A 16,698-nucleotide genomic window follows, 5' to 3' on the forward strand; every position below is an offset into this window, starting at 1 on the left:
GATGTTTTGGTCACTTTCTGAATGCTGGCGGTGGCTTTTCACTCTAGTGGTAGCATGAGACGGAGTCTACAACCCACACAAGTGCTCAGGTAGTGCAGCTCATCCAGGATGGCACATCAATGCGAGCTGTGGCAAGAAGGTTTGCTGTGTCTGTCAGCGTAGTGTCCAGAGCATGGAGGCGCTACCAGGAGACAGGCCAGTACATCAGGAGACGTGGAGGAGGCCGTAGGAGGGCAACAACCCAGCAGCAGGACCCTACCTCCGCCTTTGTGCAAGGAGGAGCACTGCCAGAGCCCTGCAAAATGACCTCCAGCAGGCCACAAATGTGCATGTCTTGCTCAAACGGTCGAAACAGACTCCATGAGGTGGTATGAGGCCCGACGTCCACAGTTGGGGTTGTGCTTACAGCCCAACACCGTGCAGGACGTTTGGCATTTGCCAGAGAACACCAAGATTGGCAAATTCGCCACTGGCGCCCTGTGCTCTTCACAGATGAAAGCAGGTTCACACTGAACACATGAGCACATATGACAGACGTGACAGAGTCTGGAGACGCCGTGGAGAACGTTCTGCTGCCTGCAACATCCTCCAGCATGACCGGTTTGGCGGTGGGCAGTCATGGTGTGGGGTGGCATTTCTTTGGGGGCCGCACAGCCCTCCATGTGCTCGCCAGAGGTAGCCTGACTGCCATTAGGTACCGAGATGAGATCCTCAGACCCTTGTGAGACAGACCATATGCTGGTGCGGTTGGCCCTGGGTTCCTCCTAATGCAAGACAATGCTAGACCTCATATGGGCTGGAGTGTGTCAGCAGTTCCTGCAAGAGGAAGGCATTGATGCTATTGGACTGGCCTGCCCGTTCCCAGACTGAATCCAATTGAGCACATCTGGGACATCACGTCTCGCTCCATCCACCAATGCCACGTTGCACCACAGACTGTCCAGGAGTTGGCGGGCTTTAGTCCAGGTCTGGGAGGAGATCCTCAGGAGACCATCCGCCACCTCATCAGGAGCATGCCCAGGCGTTGTAGGGAGGTCATATAGGCACGTGGAGGCCACACACACTACTGACCTCATTTTGACTGTTTTAAGGACATTACATTCAAAGTTGGATCAGTTGGTTTTCCACTAATTTTGAGTGTGACTCCAAATCCAGACCTCCATGGGTTGATAAATTTGATTTCCATTGATAATTTGTGTGTGATTTTGTTTTGTCAGCACATTCAACTATGTAAAGAAAAAAGTATTTAATAAGAATATTTAAGTTCATTCAGATCTAGGATGTGTTATTTTAGTGTTCCCTTTATTTTTTTGAGCAAGTGTATATCCTTTTATATTTCTGATCACAAAATACGTTTCTGTTATGACAGACAATATCTTGTAACAGAACATATCTCCTCTCCTCGTCTAGGATGGCCTTTGTCCTACAGGAGGACCTGGGGTCCGTCTGCTGCCAGGCCGACATCCTCTCTGTGTTCTACAACATGGCTGTTCACCAGCTGCCAGGACGGGGTCACAGGGGTGGGCACCCTGGCCTGGGATGGGGTGGGCATATTCGGGAGGATCTTTGACAACGCCTGGTGGGTGTCCAGGGTGGTCGGGGACCAGGCGTGGGAGCAGGGTGGGGGGTATGTGGGGTCGGTGGTGTCTGAGATGGGAGGGCAGGTGAAGGCAGTGGGTGGGGGAATGGGGAAGCTGGCGTGGAGGTGTGGGAATGGGGTGGGGAACYRYGTGAGMTTGGCAGGAGGGCTGGTAGTAGGGAGRGCGGAAACGGTTGTGGAGAATGTGATGGAGGCCTTTGGGCAGGACCAGAACMGTGGATGGTTTYGGTCTACAGAGAATGTTCATCAATAACATTGCAGATTTWTTGCAAACCTTGAAAATTGTYTATCMTYTTCTTAWAAAGTATGTAAATATGCACCAGATAGCAAGAGAGAATTGATGGGTACACCGCAATGCCAAWGCCTCTAGCTAAGCTGTCTAACATAAACSCATAGTTAGGCACACAARYCATTTTCATATTTTTTTGCTCCCTAAAGTAGATGACTTCTACTTCTACTACTTCTTAGTTGTAAAGAAGCAGGATCCCAAAAGACTAAAGCTGAGATGAATGGTATATGTGTCAGAAAGTGAAGCAGGGTAGCCCCATGGCCATTTGATCAATTACAATCTGGTATTATTTTGGGGAAACATGCTTTTACTGTGTGAGTTCATATGGTAATAGGTGTTAGAATTGATGTTACTTTATGAACTATATGCTTGCTTGATTAAAACGGATAATTGATTGATCACATCCACTCAGACTAGTGCAATTTATTTATTTGTGATTCATTCATTTGTCTCAATATATTTTGCCTTGAAGCTGGATCATTTTAATTTGCACATTCATAACACTGCAATAATTGATCTGAGTGAAAGTCTGGACAAATTTCATGGTCAATTTGGAAAAGGCATTCTTACAGGCCGCCTTGATGTGGCGGAAATGAATCTGTTCAAAGGTCCTTCGAACCAAACATGTGCGCCACATTGCATCAGACGGCCGACTACTGTAATACGCTGCTTATCCGGAACTCATGAGTTGACGTCCCTTTCTTCTTCATTCAACGGTATGGATAACTTTTTCAAGTGCCATTTAGTTTAAAATGATGTATTATATCAAAAGTTTGTGTACATAATTCACGGTGTAAGGCAGGTGAAGATGAGGCTGGTGAAATGTAACTCTGAAATTCATAGATGGAGCTATGGATTTTTTAAATGTAACTAMGCAAGTCAGTTCAGAACGATAGATTTTTACCTTGTCGGCTCAGGGATTCGATCCAGCAACCTTTCGGTTACTGTCCCAACGCTCTAACCAGCAGGCTACCAGCCGCCCCCGATGCAAGGACTGACCGTTCATGATATCAACCTGATAGTTTAAACAATTTTTTGAGACTATACGGTGGTTGTTTACACTTAGCTAACGTTATTTTGTTTACAAACATTGGAGTAAAACAAGTTTATATTTTGGGTTATGATGGTGTACGACCATTGAACGAAGCTTATAAGGCATTTAGCTATGTTATATTTTTTCAAGAATGAATGGGTATATATAATTTATTTACAATGGATATAGCAACTACATATTGTCCCTTTTTTAAGTTACAGCTTGCCAAAGCTGATGATTAGCTAGCCGACTAAACTCACCATGGAGTGGAGTTTAGTCCGCTAATGGTTAGCATGTCTTTTCAGTTTGTCAGGTTAGTTGCACTAGTAAATAGCGCATGAATCGTTGCATAGCTATCTGTGCACGTCTCTGTTTGTGGAGGTGTCTCTGTTTACTTCCCAGATTTGTAGCTAACTTTAGCGTTTGTTACTTAAGAGATGTCACCTTAGTGTAGCATAACTTAAGTTAGCATAAACAAACATGCCCAAAACAGTAACGGTACTGCCTACTGTTATGTAGCTAACCTGCTAGCAAGCTAGTTTTAGCTGAGATTGGATGACTTGTGAAGTGGTTTGCATCCAAATACATATCTGTACTATTTAATGACACCATGGAAGCGTTATATGACACGCCAATCTCAGTCATTCTCCCCCCTCTCCTAGGGATGGCTTCGCTCTACGTCTCCCCACACCCTGACGACTTCAGGAGCCTCATGGCCCTGGTTGCTGCAGAGTTCTGCCCCTCTCGGCCCTGCACACTCATAGAGGACCCTCCTGCCTCCCTGGCCCTGTGCTCTCGCCCCAGCCTGGTGCTGGGCTCTGGGGGAGGTGAGGTGCTCTCTGGGGCCAGTGCTGTTGCATGGTACCTAGCCTCTCAGGGGAAGAGGATAGGGTCGAATGCTAAACAGGAGAGCCAGGTGTGGCAGTGGCTCAGCTTTGCAGACAATGAGCTGACTCCTGTGTCCTGTGCTGTGGTGTTCCCACTGTTGGGGGTGATGGGAGTGGATAAGAAGGTGAGGGAGAGGGTCTCACTACTGGCAGCAACCCATGCAGTCACAAACACAAATAGGAGTATAATGGTGTATATTAGCTTAATTTCAAATGAATTGGACTATGGGAGTGATTGAACAATGACAGAGCAAGGGGAGGGAACACTAATCTGGAATATAACATAGCCCAAGACTAATTCCTGTGTTAACAATGTTGATTACCAATCGTTTTTTCTGATTCTGATGAGTCCATGCAGCTTCAGCAGAGTTCTCATGCTGAGATGATGCGCGTGCTAAACGTTCTAGATAAGAACCTGGAGCCTAGAACATTCCTGGTGGGAGACAGCCTCACTCTGGCCGACATCGCTGTGGCAACCGCAGCACTCCTGCCCTTCAAATACGTGAGCCAAGTCTTTATATTAACATTTATCTTTTTATCTTATTTGTGTATACTCTTCCTTATTCTTTAAAGTTAGGAAGAAGTGAAAGTATTTGTCTTCTGTTAACAGACTGTCTGGTAAGTGAGTGCTGGGGTGTATTCATTAGGGAGGGGCGGCAGGTAGCCTAGTGGTTAGAGCGTTGTGCCAGTAACTGAAAGGTTGCTGGATCAAATCCCTGAGCTGACATGGTAAACATCTGTCGTTCTGTCCTTGAACAGGACAGGGCACTGTTCCCCGGTAGGCCATCATTGTAAATAAGAATTTGTTCTTAACTGACTTGCCTAGTTAAATAAACAAATTGCAACAGAACCTGTTTAAGAACTAAATGGAGCACGCAGAACAAAACGGGGGGCCTACCTGCATTTGTCCTATAAAAACTATTGTTTTCGTTGATAAAACGTTTTCCATTTGGAGTAAACAGTTTTCTTTGCAAAACATTTAGCAACAGAATCGGCATAATGAATACACCCCAGTTGTACTGTAAAGCTGATGTCACACGAAGCAATCCGTATGCAATTTCTGTTGCAGATTGCAAGTGACATCTCAAGCAACTTTGCTGATACACAAAGCAACTCGACTGAAATTGCATGCAACATCCAATGTAAGATCTTCCTGTTTCACATTGTTTGAACTCCAATAACAATCTTATTATTATGTCATACTAGGCCTTGGAGCCATCCAACAGGAAAGCCCTCACGAACGTGACAAGGTGGTTTCTGACCTGTGTCAACCAGCCTCAGTTTGTCAAGGTCCTGGGACAGATCTCTCTGTGTGAGAAGATGGTGCCCGTCACACCCAAACCCAGTGTTGCTCCTGTTCCTGCTGCTAACGCTAATCCAACTGCTGATGCCAATGGTAAGAGGCCATGTCTTTGACTGTGAGTAACTCGTCTGGTAGTATGTGTTAAAGATGCACTATGCAGAAATTGCTCCCCCATTTCCTGGTTGCTAAAATTCTAATAGTGCGCCTAATTTCAGTTTATACAACATAACAAGCAAATATAGTGTAGAGAATCACTGTACCATCTAAACCACTGTGAAATATATATTTTCCATGGCCAAAAATATTGTATTTTCAGCTGTTTGAATCTGGTGTATAAAAGAGCAAAAACTAAACTTGATAACGGGACGCATAGAAATATTGAAAGTAGAACAGATCTGCTGCTTATTAGACATGATTTCAATGAGAATAGGAGATCTACCGGTATAACACACATTTCTATGTAAATTTGGTTGGGTCGCCCAAAAAGTTACGTTGCAGCTTTAAGAATTTGCAAACAATATGGAATCAATGAAATGACAAGTACCTTCAATTTGATTGTATACATACAATACATGCATACAATAAAACAATTATAATAATTGTGAGTTGACTCGTATATCTGCAAAGTTGCTTGAGATGATGACATTTGCAAATGCAACAGAAATTCTGCTCAAGTTTCTTTGTGTGAGATTAGCTTTAGATTGAAGAATAACTTTATTATCCTGAAGACCAACGGTGTCTTCTTGTCAAGCTGAATGGCAAATCCGTTTGTTTTCACTACATTTGGCATCTTATCAGTTAGTTACATCGGAGGAATATTTTCTGGATACATAGCATCATGAGTTGACTCCTTTGTGTGTGTGTGTGTGTCAGCTTGAGTTTGTTTGAGTGTGTATGTTATTCTCAGAAGTGTGTTCTCTCTCTCAGGCAAACCAAAGACAGAAGCTCAGCTGAAGAAGGAGGCTAAAAACAGAGAGAAGCTGGAGAAGTTCCAAAAGAAGAAGGAGATGGAGGAGAAGAAAAAGCAAGAAAAGAAACTGGCACCCCCGACAGAGGTATGAAGATGGACAGGTGGCTGGTTTCATTTCTCATTTTCCCTGTTGCAAAGACCATTGCTGTGTGGATCAACTGGGACCCAACAAGATGATGATCCTTAAAGTATACTCCCTTACTCCCAGTTTTTACAGCCTAGATAAGGTCATTCAGTAGGTGTCTTGCCAATAGGTRTCATCAGTCTCATTCTGGTCTCTCTCCAGAAAAAGGCCAAACCAGAGAAGAAGGACCTGGGAGTGATCTCATACGACGTCCCRACCCCTCCTGGAGAGAAAAAAGGTGCTTATTAACCATAGAATTAGGAATMTGAATAATTGAATAGGATCTCTGTTATTAACCATGTATAATCCACCACTCTCTCTATTATACTCGTGTGTGTGTGTGTGTGTGTGGTGCGTATTAAACTCCTATCTCTCCCTGTGTCAGACGTCCTGAGCCCCCTGCCAGACTCGTACAGTCCTCAGTACGTGGAGGCAGCCTGGTACTCCTGGTGGGAGAAGCAGGGTTACTTCAAGCCTGAGTACGGGGTGAGACTGTCACTCTCTTTATGTATTTCATAGTTTATGCTTGTTTATGAAATGTGACATTTAACTAGCCCATGGCTGAGGTCATAATCAAGCTATTATGATGTTCTTATATTCTTCAGCGGAAGAGTATCAGTGAGCCGAATCCCCGTGGAGTGTTCATGATGTGTATCCCTCCGCCCAATGTGACGGGATCTCTTCACTTAGGCCATGCCCTAACCAATGCCATCCAGGACTGTCTGACCAGATGGTAATGGGATTCTCTATATGATTACACCAACCTGCTCTCTCCCTTTCTAGCAGTTTTTATTTTCACCTCCTTTCACCAGTCTCACTCTATATTCTTTCTACCAACCTCTCACACTCTTTCTTTCTCTCTAGCCATCTCTCTCTCTCTCGCTGTCTTGCTTTCTCTGTCTTGCTGTCATGACTCTACGTGTCCCACTTTTCTCTTCACCTCTCTCAACATTCATGTCTTATCCCATTCTCAACATTCTGGAGTGCTGTAATCTAGTTCTGTCCTTATCGCAGTATAATGGTGCATTTCCTGTTTCCTCCCTCTCCCCAGGCACCGTATGCGTGGCGAGACGACCCTGTGGAACCCAGGCTGTGACCACGCGGGTATCGCCACCCAGGTGGTGGTGGAGAAAAAACTGATGAGGGAGAGGGGCATGAGCCGTCACGACCTGGGGAGAGACCAGTTCATCCAGGAGGTCTGGAAGTGGAAGAACGAGTGAGTAGAGGGAGAGGAAGGAGAAGYAGAGAGGGTTTCAAAAGAAAGAACAACAATAGAAGAGAAAGTAAGAGCTAGAGTTCCTCTCTTTCTTCCTCCCTCACCCTCTTTCTTCCTCCCTGCGCTGTGTTGTAGGAAGGGAGACCGTATTTACCACCAGCTGAAGAAGCTGGGTTCCTCTCTGGACTGGGACAGAGCCTGCTTCACCATGGACCCTGTGAGTTTACTATCATTTCCATTACATTACACTTTACATAACCTGTCACCTTTTACTGATTATTCATGGACAACTCATGAGAGCTTTATTAGTCTAATACATAAAGTACTATGTCTAGACTGAGCCTTTACTAACGTTGTAATGTTCCCAACACTAAACTATTGTGACGCCCTCTCTAGAAACTGTCCTATGCAGTCCAGGAGGCGTTCATTTGTCTGCATGAGGACGGCGTGATCTACAGGAGCAAGAGGCTGGTCAACTGGTCCTGCACCCTCAACTCTGCCATCTCGGATATAGAGGTATGATTCTGTTGTGAAATGTTTTAAACCGTTTTTGAAACGCCCATTCTGTTGCATACCATAATGAACACTCCCATGATGCTGTATTGTCCAGGTGGATAAGAAGGAGCTGACTGGCAGGACTCTGCTGCCCGTGCCTGGATACAAGGACAAGGTGGAGTTTGGAGTACTGGTCTCCTTCTCCTACAAGATAGAGGGATCAGGTAAGACATGGAGAGAAAGGGGAGAGTCATTTTGGGCTGGGGAGGTACAGGGACACGGCTTTATCTTGAGTGTTTCTGTCAATTATGTTAATTGATCTCTCCCTTCCATTTTTTTCTCCCTCCCTCTATTTCTGTCTTCTCTTATTAAATGTCTCCCTCTCTCACTGTTAGATGAGGAGGTGATTGTGGCGACCACTCGTATAGAGACCATGCTGGGAGATTCTGCTGTGGCCGTTCACCCTGCCGACCCCAGATACCAGGTCTCTACAACACACACACACACACACACCCTGCCAACCTTCCAATACAGACATTCTTTGGGAAAATCCATGAAAGGTTATACTTTCTTGACATTTAAATGTTGTTTTGATGAATGTTTGTGGCATTCTAATTGAGAACTAACAGGCTTTGGTTTATCTGTGTCRCTCAGCACCTTAAAGGGAAGAGGGTGCTTCATCCCTTCTGTGACAGGAAGATGCCCATCGTGTTTGATGAGTTTGTGGACGTCAACTTTGGAACGGGTACTAACCATGCTGTGTGGCCATGTGGCTGTCCTGTAGTAATCTGGTGGTCTAAGGAATAGTGGGATACTGTTAGTTTGTATTGTTCAGCTGTACGGAACCTTGTCTCTCTCTCTCCCTTCTTTCTCTCTCCACCAGGTGCTGTGAAGATCACCCCAGCCCATGACCATAATGATTATGAGGTTGGAAACAGACACAACCTGGCCTTCATCAACATCCTGGATGAGAACGGCCTGCTCATCAACGTGCCGGCTCCATTCCTGGTACAGTACACTCGCACTACTTCTTCACCTGGTACAGTACACTCGCACTACTTCTTCACCTGGTACGGTACACTCGCACTACTTCTTCACCTGGTACGGTACACTCGCACGACTTCTTCACCTGGTACGGTACACTCCCACTACTTCTTCACCTGGTACGGTAACAGCCGTCGCACGGACTTCTTCACCTGGTACGGTACACTCGCCACTACTTCCTTCACACTGCGTACTGGTACGTACACTCGCACGACTTCTTCACCTGGTACGGTCACACTCCACTACTTTCTTTACCTGGTACAGTACACTCGCACTACTTCTTCACCTGGTACGGTACACTCCCACTACTTCTTCACCTGGTACGGTACACTCCACTACTTCTTCACTGGTACGGTACACTCGCACTACTTCTTCACCTGGTACGGTACACTCCACTACTTTCTTCACCTGGTAACGGTACACTCCACTACTTCTTCACCTGGTACGGTACACTCCACTACTTCTTCACCTGGTACGGGGTACACTCGCACTACTTCTTCACCTGGTACGGTACACTCCCACTACTTCTTCACCTGGTACGGTACGCTCGCTGTCTTCATGCTGTCTAGTAGTTGTGATGTGTTGTCACTCTTCTTCTTCCTTTTCCTCCTTGTTGTTCTGTGTGGTATCTGTTTGGGAACTTCCTCTGTTTTTCTCTGCCTACCTCCCCTCTCTCGTCTCTCTTTCTCAGGGTATGAAACGTTTCGAAGCGAGGAAGGCTGTGCTGCAGGCTCTGAAGGACAGAGGCCATTTCAAGGAGACCAAAGACAACCCCATGGTGGTGCCTGTCTGCAGGTGCGTTACGATCAGTCCACATTACGAGCACAGAAGGACATTTTTTTTCCAGTTTCGCGTCCATCAGTGGGCGAAATGTGGTCACGTCTGTGTGAACATGTTAGTGAGAACATTCTGGATTGGATGTGTGAGTGTGTTAGTATTGAATGTGAGTGTGTTTCTCCTCCCCAGTCGTTCTAAGGACATAGTGGAGCCCATGCTGAAGCCTCAGTGGTATGTGGACTGTGCTGACATGGGCAAGCAGGCAGCTGACTCGGTCCGGGAGGGAAGACTCAAAATCATCCCAGACCACCACCATAAGACCTGGTTCAACTGGTTGGACAACATCAGGTAGGTCACCTCCATCTCCGTTCTGTTTTCCTCTTCCCTCTATACCGCTCTTTTGTCATCAGTCATTCTGTCAGTCATTCTCATTCCTCGCTGTCCTTCCCGTTCTACTCTTTAATGTGCTCCATCTCTCTACGTATTAGAAGGTGACACGCCACACTCTCCATTATAGAAATCAAGTGTATTACAGATCCTGGTTAGATCTCTAGTTAAAAACAGTGAGCACCTCTACTCCAGCACCAAACCCCTTTTCTTCTTTAGTGTTTCATCTGTCACCAGTTGTGCTCAGGTTTCCTCACTCTCTCTTTCCTCACATATTCACTTGAACTCATCCCTCTCATTCTCCCTTCCTCCCAGGGATTGGTGTATCTCTCGTCAGCTGTGGTGGGGTCACAGGATCCCAGCCTACTTTGTCACCGTGACCGACCCTTCAGTCACACCAGGAGAGGTGATATCCGTTTCTCTCTTTCTCTCTTATTTTCTCTGTGTCATTTAAGTCACACCTGTCCAAACAACCCATGTCCCATCTCTCTGGCTCCCTTCTTCCTCCCTCCCGTCCTCCAGGACATGGATGGTCATTACTGGGTGAGTGGGAGGACAGAGGAGGAGGCCAGAGATAAAGCTGCCAAGCGCTTCAACGTCTCCAATGACAAGATCACCCTCAGACAGGGTAAGATCTTCTCTCAAATGATGATCATTTACAGTGGAATGGAGTATTCTGCCCATTGCCCAGTGATTTTTTTGTTGTTGTTCACTTCCTGTGTTACAGATGAGGATGTCCTGGATACATGGTTCTCCTCTGGTATTTTCCCCTTCTCCATCTTCGGCTGGCCCAATGAGGTGAGGCTGTGGGGGTTGGTGGGGGTGTGTGCGTGTCTGTCTGTCTGAGGCTGCGTGTGTGTGTGTGTGTGGTCTGTGGTAAGTGTGAGTGTATTAAAGTTGTTAACATATGCTTTCCATAGTTCCTGTATTGATGATATTGAATGTGTGGGTAAGGTGTGTCTAGAGCTGAGTGTGTGATACCCTCTGTGTGTAATACAGGTTTTCCTCTCTCTGTTCAGACCCAGGACCTGAGTGTGTAATACAGGTTTTCCTCTCTCTGTTCAGACCCAGGACCTGAGTGTGTTCTATCCAGGCAGCCTGCTGGAGACAGGTCATGACATCCTGTTCTTCTGGGTGGCCCGCATGGTGATGATGGGCCTCAAACTCACTGGCAAGCTGCCCTTCAAAGAGGTGTGGCTCATTTGGAAGTAATCACCTGCTGCCTCTGACCGGTGTAGCATGTCATTAATTATAGTGGGGACAGCCTGTATAGTAATGGTAATGGCTGTGTTTGATACTAGGTGTACCTCCATGCGGTGGTGAGAGACGCCCACGGGAGGAAGATGAGCAAATCTCTGGGGAACGTCATCGACCCTCTGGATGTCATCACAGGCATCTCTCTGGAGGTAACACACCATGTTCCCATGGGGGGTGTTGTACTGTCTGCTTTATTAAGCAGCTATTCCAGGCTTTATTGAGGCCATTTATCTGTCTCCTAGTGTTGCTCCCTCAAACTGAGCTGAGTAGGGTTTGGATGTATCCACATTTTCTTACCGTCATACCGTTTCTGTACCATACAAGGGTATACAGTATTACCGGAAATGCACACAAGGGGCACAAAACAATTTAGGCAACATGGATCTTGATCCAGGAACGGATTGAATGTAACCAAGAAGCTTGATCTAGCCACTTAGTTAGCAAACCAAATGCATAGCTGGAGCCCTGAGCTGGATATAATTTATTTGACACATCTTAGGTTTCTTATATACTCAACTTATAGTTAAAAGCAGTGACGAAGCACACACCCCCCAGCTGAAATACCCCGGTATACAGTATAAACGGTATATCGCTCAAGTCTAGAGCTGAGTCAGCCCTCTAGAGCAGTGGCCACCCACATTTTCAGAGTCAAGGTCACTTTCGGAGTCAAAAAGCAAGCCGATATCTACCGCTATTATTTAATCATTTCTTTCAACATTTTTTAAAACATTTTACCTAAAAACAATTCTGTAGGAATGAGGTTTGTGCAGTAGGCCTAAAACATTATCACAGCATATTGGCTATATGCCTGGCTTGCCAGTTCTTCTCAGACCATATTATACAAAAACTCACGCTTTGATAACAAAATAGATCAGTTTGTGCAGTACTTGCGAGGCACAACTGAGCATAAATTGAGATCATTTGCAAATAATTCACTTTTTTTTTTTTTTACTGGACTGGTACCTGCATCAATCTGATGGTCATGGTGCTTTCAAGACAACCGAAGAAGAGAAAAGAAGAGGTCAAATCATGATGTCAGTGATCTAGAAACGATTTTCCCCAGTCGGATCTCGTTTTCTTCCGAGTTCCCTGTTGTTTTGAACACTACYTTAGTCTCAGAGGAGGGAGAGAGCAGCAGAGGGTCCGCCTCTCACGTCCCTGCTCTATTCCTCCATATTAAAATAGACATGATGAGCTGCTAATAATAATACAAATGCAGGGCTATCGAGACACTTGGCTACTAATTKATTYCAGCGCGAGTGGAAGTAGGGAGAAGCGCGTTTTTATGTTTTGTAATAGTGTTGAATAAAAACAGCGTTGACAGTACTGAATAAAAAGACATGAACTCACTCATAAAAACAGCAGCCCTTTGCTGTATTGTGACAGTCTCTCTGTGGTTATGGTTTTAAAAGTGATAAAATCTCATGTAGTTTAGGATCAAACTTTGCTGTAGCTGGGGTCGTGGYAGCTGTAGGCATGGTGATTTGAGCTATCCGAATGGACAGCGCCGTAGGCACGCTCCCGGTCTGCCGGGTAGGCGGAGTGTGTCTTTTCAGACAAATGAAATGGTTCAAAATGGGAATACTTTGCCTACCCGGTGCGCAGTGCTTCTAAATCAAGTGCACCTACCGCCAACAGCGCAACACAATTTWTTTTTAAAGGAGCGCAAGCCTTTATCTTTTCTACAGAAATGTTTGGTGCTCGACCGGTTGGTGACCACTGCTATACAGGGCTCTGGCAGTACATACTCTTACTATATCAGGTGGATTGAGGAACCAACAGTGTCTCTTGCTGCTTTGAATCAAGTGTCATGCATTTATGTTGTCATGCAGCACTGCAAGTGTGGTTAAGGGCCTAGAACGAAGCACCAGGACATAGATAGCGTCTGCTAAATGACTTAAATGTAAATGTAGATGTCTCTGCTGACTCTGTGTGTGTGTGTGCAGGGTCTGTATGCCCAGCTGCAGGACAGTAACCTGGACCCAGTAGAGGTTGAGAAGGCCAAGCAGGGACAGAAGTCGGACTACCCCACTGGTATCCCAGAGTGTGGCACAGATGCCCTCCGCTTCGCCCTGTGTGCCTACACCAGCCAAGGTACATCACTCACTACTGCCATCTGGTGATGTGGCTGTGTCATGTTATGGCTGGCATGCCATGTACACACCAACACAACCCTTTCTTTTTCCTCTCTCCCCCTAACTCTCTCAGGCAGGGACATTAACATGGATGTGAATCGTATCCTTGGTTACCGTCACTTCTGTAACAAGCTGTGGAATGCTGTGAAGTTTGCCATGAGGACYCTGGGAGACAACTTTGTTCCTTCAGAGAAAGCCCAGGTGACATCTCTACCTAGGCCTATTCATTGTGTGTGTYTACTGCAGTGTCATGCCCATGTAAATTAAGGAAAATAAAGTTGCTTTGAGAAAATGCTCTTAATTTGTTAGAGTGAAAACAGGTCTTTGTATGATATGGTATTTAGGTTTATATCTCTGTAAAATGTCCAATTCTCCTCCTGTTAGCTGTGTGGGGAGGAGAGTGTGTCAGACCGGTGGATTCTATCCCGTCTGTGTACTGCTGTGGGTCTGTGTAATGCAGGGTTCCAGGCCTACGACTTCCCAGCTATCACCACAGCCATCTACAACTTCTGGCTCTACGAGCTCTGTGACGTCTATCTGGTGAGAGTCTGTTTGCCTTGTCTCTGTCTGCCTGTGAGTGGTGTGTGGGATTAATATATTACCACTCCTTAACTTCCTGCTCCCAAACTCCATCCTCGTCCCTCCCCCACCCCTCTAGGAGAGTGTGAAGCCAGTGTTCTCCAGGGCGGAAGAAGACAGTGGGTCTCAGAGCCAGGCTGTAGTCTGCAGACAGACTCTGTTCACCTGCCTGGAGACCGGCCTGRGCCTCCTAGCTCCCATCATGCCCTTCGTGGGCGAGGAGCTCTACCAGAGGTTGCCACGGCGACGACCCCAGGATGGCCACCCTAGTATCCATGTCATGCCCTACCCTGAGACTGAAGAGGTGAGGGAGAGAACTTTATATTGATACACTGAGTACACTGTATAATAAACCACAGGGCATGTGTTTTGTTGACTGTGGTTTGAGGTGGTTGTCTGACCGTCGTCTCTGTGGTCTCTAGTTCTGCTGGCACAGTGAGGATGTGGACCGTCAGATGGAGTTTGTGATGACCGTGGTCCGYACCATCCGTTCACTCAGGGCCGACTACAACCTGACCAAGACACGTGCCGATTGTGAGTTCATACGTGACCACAAGCACTGTACTATATTTACTAATTAGTTATAGCAAGGGTGTATGATTTAGTCAAAATTGGCATGATCATCTACTTTGTTGACTAGAACACTTCTCATAGCGTTGTTTTACTATACCCCCTCCGTCCCCAGGCTACCTCCAGTGTATAGACAGTGAGACGATGTCTCTGGTGGAGCAGTACAGTCTGCAGATCCAGACCCTGTCTCTTTCCCAGACCATCCAGCCTGTCCCAGCCACCGGGGCCGTCCCAGAGGGCTGTGCTGTGGCCATTGCCTCCGACAGGTGCACCGTCCACCTCATGCTCAAAGTAAGAGGGCAATTTTACGGGCTTCAACTGCACATTATTCTGTGTTGTGATTGGCTAACAGTYTATACTACAGTCATCTGTTTATTCCCTAGTGAAATTGTTACTTTTGTTTTTACAACTACGTTTCCTTTTCTCCTCGTTAATCTCTCTCCCAGGGTCTGATAGACTTGGAGAAGGAGGTGGCCAAGCTGACTGTGAAGAAGGGAGAGTTGGAGAAACAGATGGATAAACTGAGAGAAAAGATGGATAAGAGTGACTACAAAGAGAAGGTGCCTGTTAAAGTACAGGAGCTGGACACTGAGAAGGTAAGGAATGGGGCGGGATGTGGTGGAATGTTATTACTCAGGTTTTGGAACGTGGGGCATTCCCACAGTAAAGACGCTCTGCTTGTGAAGTGACCTGTGACCCTGCTCTCTAATCCTGTTCCAGCTGCGTCAGAGCCAGACGGAGCTGGAGAAAGCAACGGAAGCCATAGACAACTTCAAGAGAATGGTGTAACCCCTCCTCTCTCCGTCCCCTTTTACAATATGGTTCTTATCATAGTGAGCTCAAAGTGTTGTCACCGTGACTTGTTTTGGCTCTGTACTCCAGCACATTGGATTTGAAATGATACAATAACTGAGGTTAAGGTGCAGACTTTTAGATTTCATTTTAGGGTATTTTCATGCATATCGGGTGAACATTTCTACATGAATGTGGATGCAATTACGAATAATCCTGAATGAGAAATTTACAGACGCACAAATATCATTCATACACCCAAGACATGGAGTTTTGTGCCTGTAACTTTCACGATTATCCGCAATCATGGTAATATAGAAATGTTTAGAAACATTCTATTCTTATTTACAATAAGTGACTCCAAAATGAGGCTGTTCATTTCTAATTGGGCACAAACTTTTCTGAAACCAGCAAATCCTGGAAAGACTACTTAGTCATTTGTAAACATTTCACCCGATCTGAATGGAAATACCCTGAAGTTAAAGCTGACAGTATGCCCTTTAACCCAAAGTGCTGGAGTACAGAGCCAAAACAATTTCACTGTCCCAATACATTGAGCTCACTGTATTTCTCATGTCAGTACTATGCCACTTTCCATAAAGGATTCTCTGCAGGAAAGTGAGTGAATAAAGACCTTATATTAGACAGTCTGGGATCTCTGTGCATTCTGCTTATTAGGTCCAGGAGTTTATCCTGAACTGGAAAACCTCAAGGCCCTAGTTGTCTACAATTAGGGCCTGGAACTGTGATAGTTATGGTCAGAAACATTATACATGCAAGATTGCAGTTTCATAAGAAATACAAAACTTATTTTGCCAACACTTTATTTAACAGGATCCAGCTTTGTTCAAAATGACAGTGCCCACAAGAAAATAATAGTACAAAAAAATGTCAACCTTTAGAACGTGAGGATGGCCTGGCTGTATTTGTAAAAAGTAGATCTTTGTCTGGAATAAGTGTATGCTTTTTATTTATTTTTAATGCAGCCAGAGGGAAGAAAGGAGGGAGAGACGAGCTCCTTATTCCTTTTAGTAATGTAGTCAGGCAATAGAATGGAGCCTTTTATCCAATTACCTAGAGATCAGTGCTTACTTTATGGAAGGGAGCATTTAAATATCTAGTTCGAGGACGGCAGTGTYTATTTAAGCAATAAGGCCCAAGGGGGTGTGGTATATGGCCAATATACCACGGCTAAGGGCTGTTCTTAAGCTCAACGCGGAGTTCCTGGATACAGCCGTTG

At 45.6% G+C, this 16,698-nt stretch overlaps 2 protein-coding genes across 3 annotated transcripts in view; both read left to right on the top strand.

The window, feature by feature from the left end:
- Positions 1 to 1,944, top strand: part of LOC111964627 (endonuclease domain-containing 1 protein) — a 4,388-nt gene extending 2,444 nt beyond the window's left edge. The window contains exons 3-4 of the mRNA XM_070443801.1: positions 535 to 600; positions 1,411 to 1,944. Of these exons, the coding sequence (XP_070299902.1) occupies positions 535 to 600; positions 1,411 to 1,853 (509 nt within the window). The 3' untranslated portion in view covers positions 1,854 to 1,944. The remainder of the gene's footprint in view (positions 1 to 534; positions 601 to 1,410) is intronic.
- Positions 1,945 to 2,523: 579 nt separating this feature from the next.
- On the top strand, positions 2,524 to 16,108 carry vars1 (valyl-tRNA synthetase 1). Of its 2 annotated transcripts, none has more exons than XM_070443943.1 (30): positions 2,524 to 2,605; positions 3,585 to 3,934; positions 4,159 to 4,311; positions 5,016 to 5,205; positions 6,040 to 6,167; positions 6,369 to 6,444; positions 6,592 to 6,692; positions 6,812 to 6,939; positions 7,258 to 7,422; positions 7,558 to 7,639; positions 7,819 to 7,938; positions 8,033 to 8,141; positions 8,313 to 8,401; positions 8,572 to 8,662; positions 8,801 to 8,925; positions 9,653 to 9,756; positions 9,928 to 10,086; positions 10,441 to 10,531; positions 10,648 to 10,753; positions 10,853 to 10,923; positions 11,191 to 11,316; positions 11,427 to 11,531; positions 13,329 to 13,476; positions 13,591 to 13,718; positions 13,902 to 14,057; positions 14,176 to 14,400; positions 14,519 to 14,630; positions 14,782 to 14,957; positions 15,113 to 15,262; positions 15,387 to 16,108. In XM_070443943.1, the coding sequence occupies exons 2-30, from the start codon at positions 3,587 to 3,589 to the stop codon at positions 15,453 to 15,455; spliced, it is 3,831 nt and encodes a 1,276-aa protein (XP_070300044.1). In that variant the 5' UTR covers positions 2,524 to 2,605; positions 3,585 to 3,586; the 3' UTR covers positions 15,456 to 16,108. The 2 variants fall into 2 exon arrangements, with proteins under 2 accessions (XP_070300044.1, XP_023844629.1); XM_023988861.2 differs by having other exon boundaries at positions 4,168 to 4,311.
- The last annotated feature ends 590 nt before the right edge of the window (positions 16,109 to 16,698 follow it).

This window comes from Salvelinus sp. IW2-2015, linkage group LG6.1 (genome assembly GCF_002910315.2).
Source record: "Salvelinus sp. IW2-2015 linkage group LG6.1, ASM291031v2, whole genome shotgun sequence".
NCBI classification, from domain to species: domain Eukaryota; kingdom Metazoa; phylum Chordata; class Actinopteri; order Salmoniformes; family Salmonidae; genus Salvelinus; species Salvelinus sp. IW2-2015.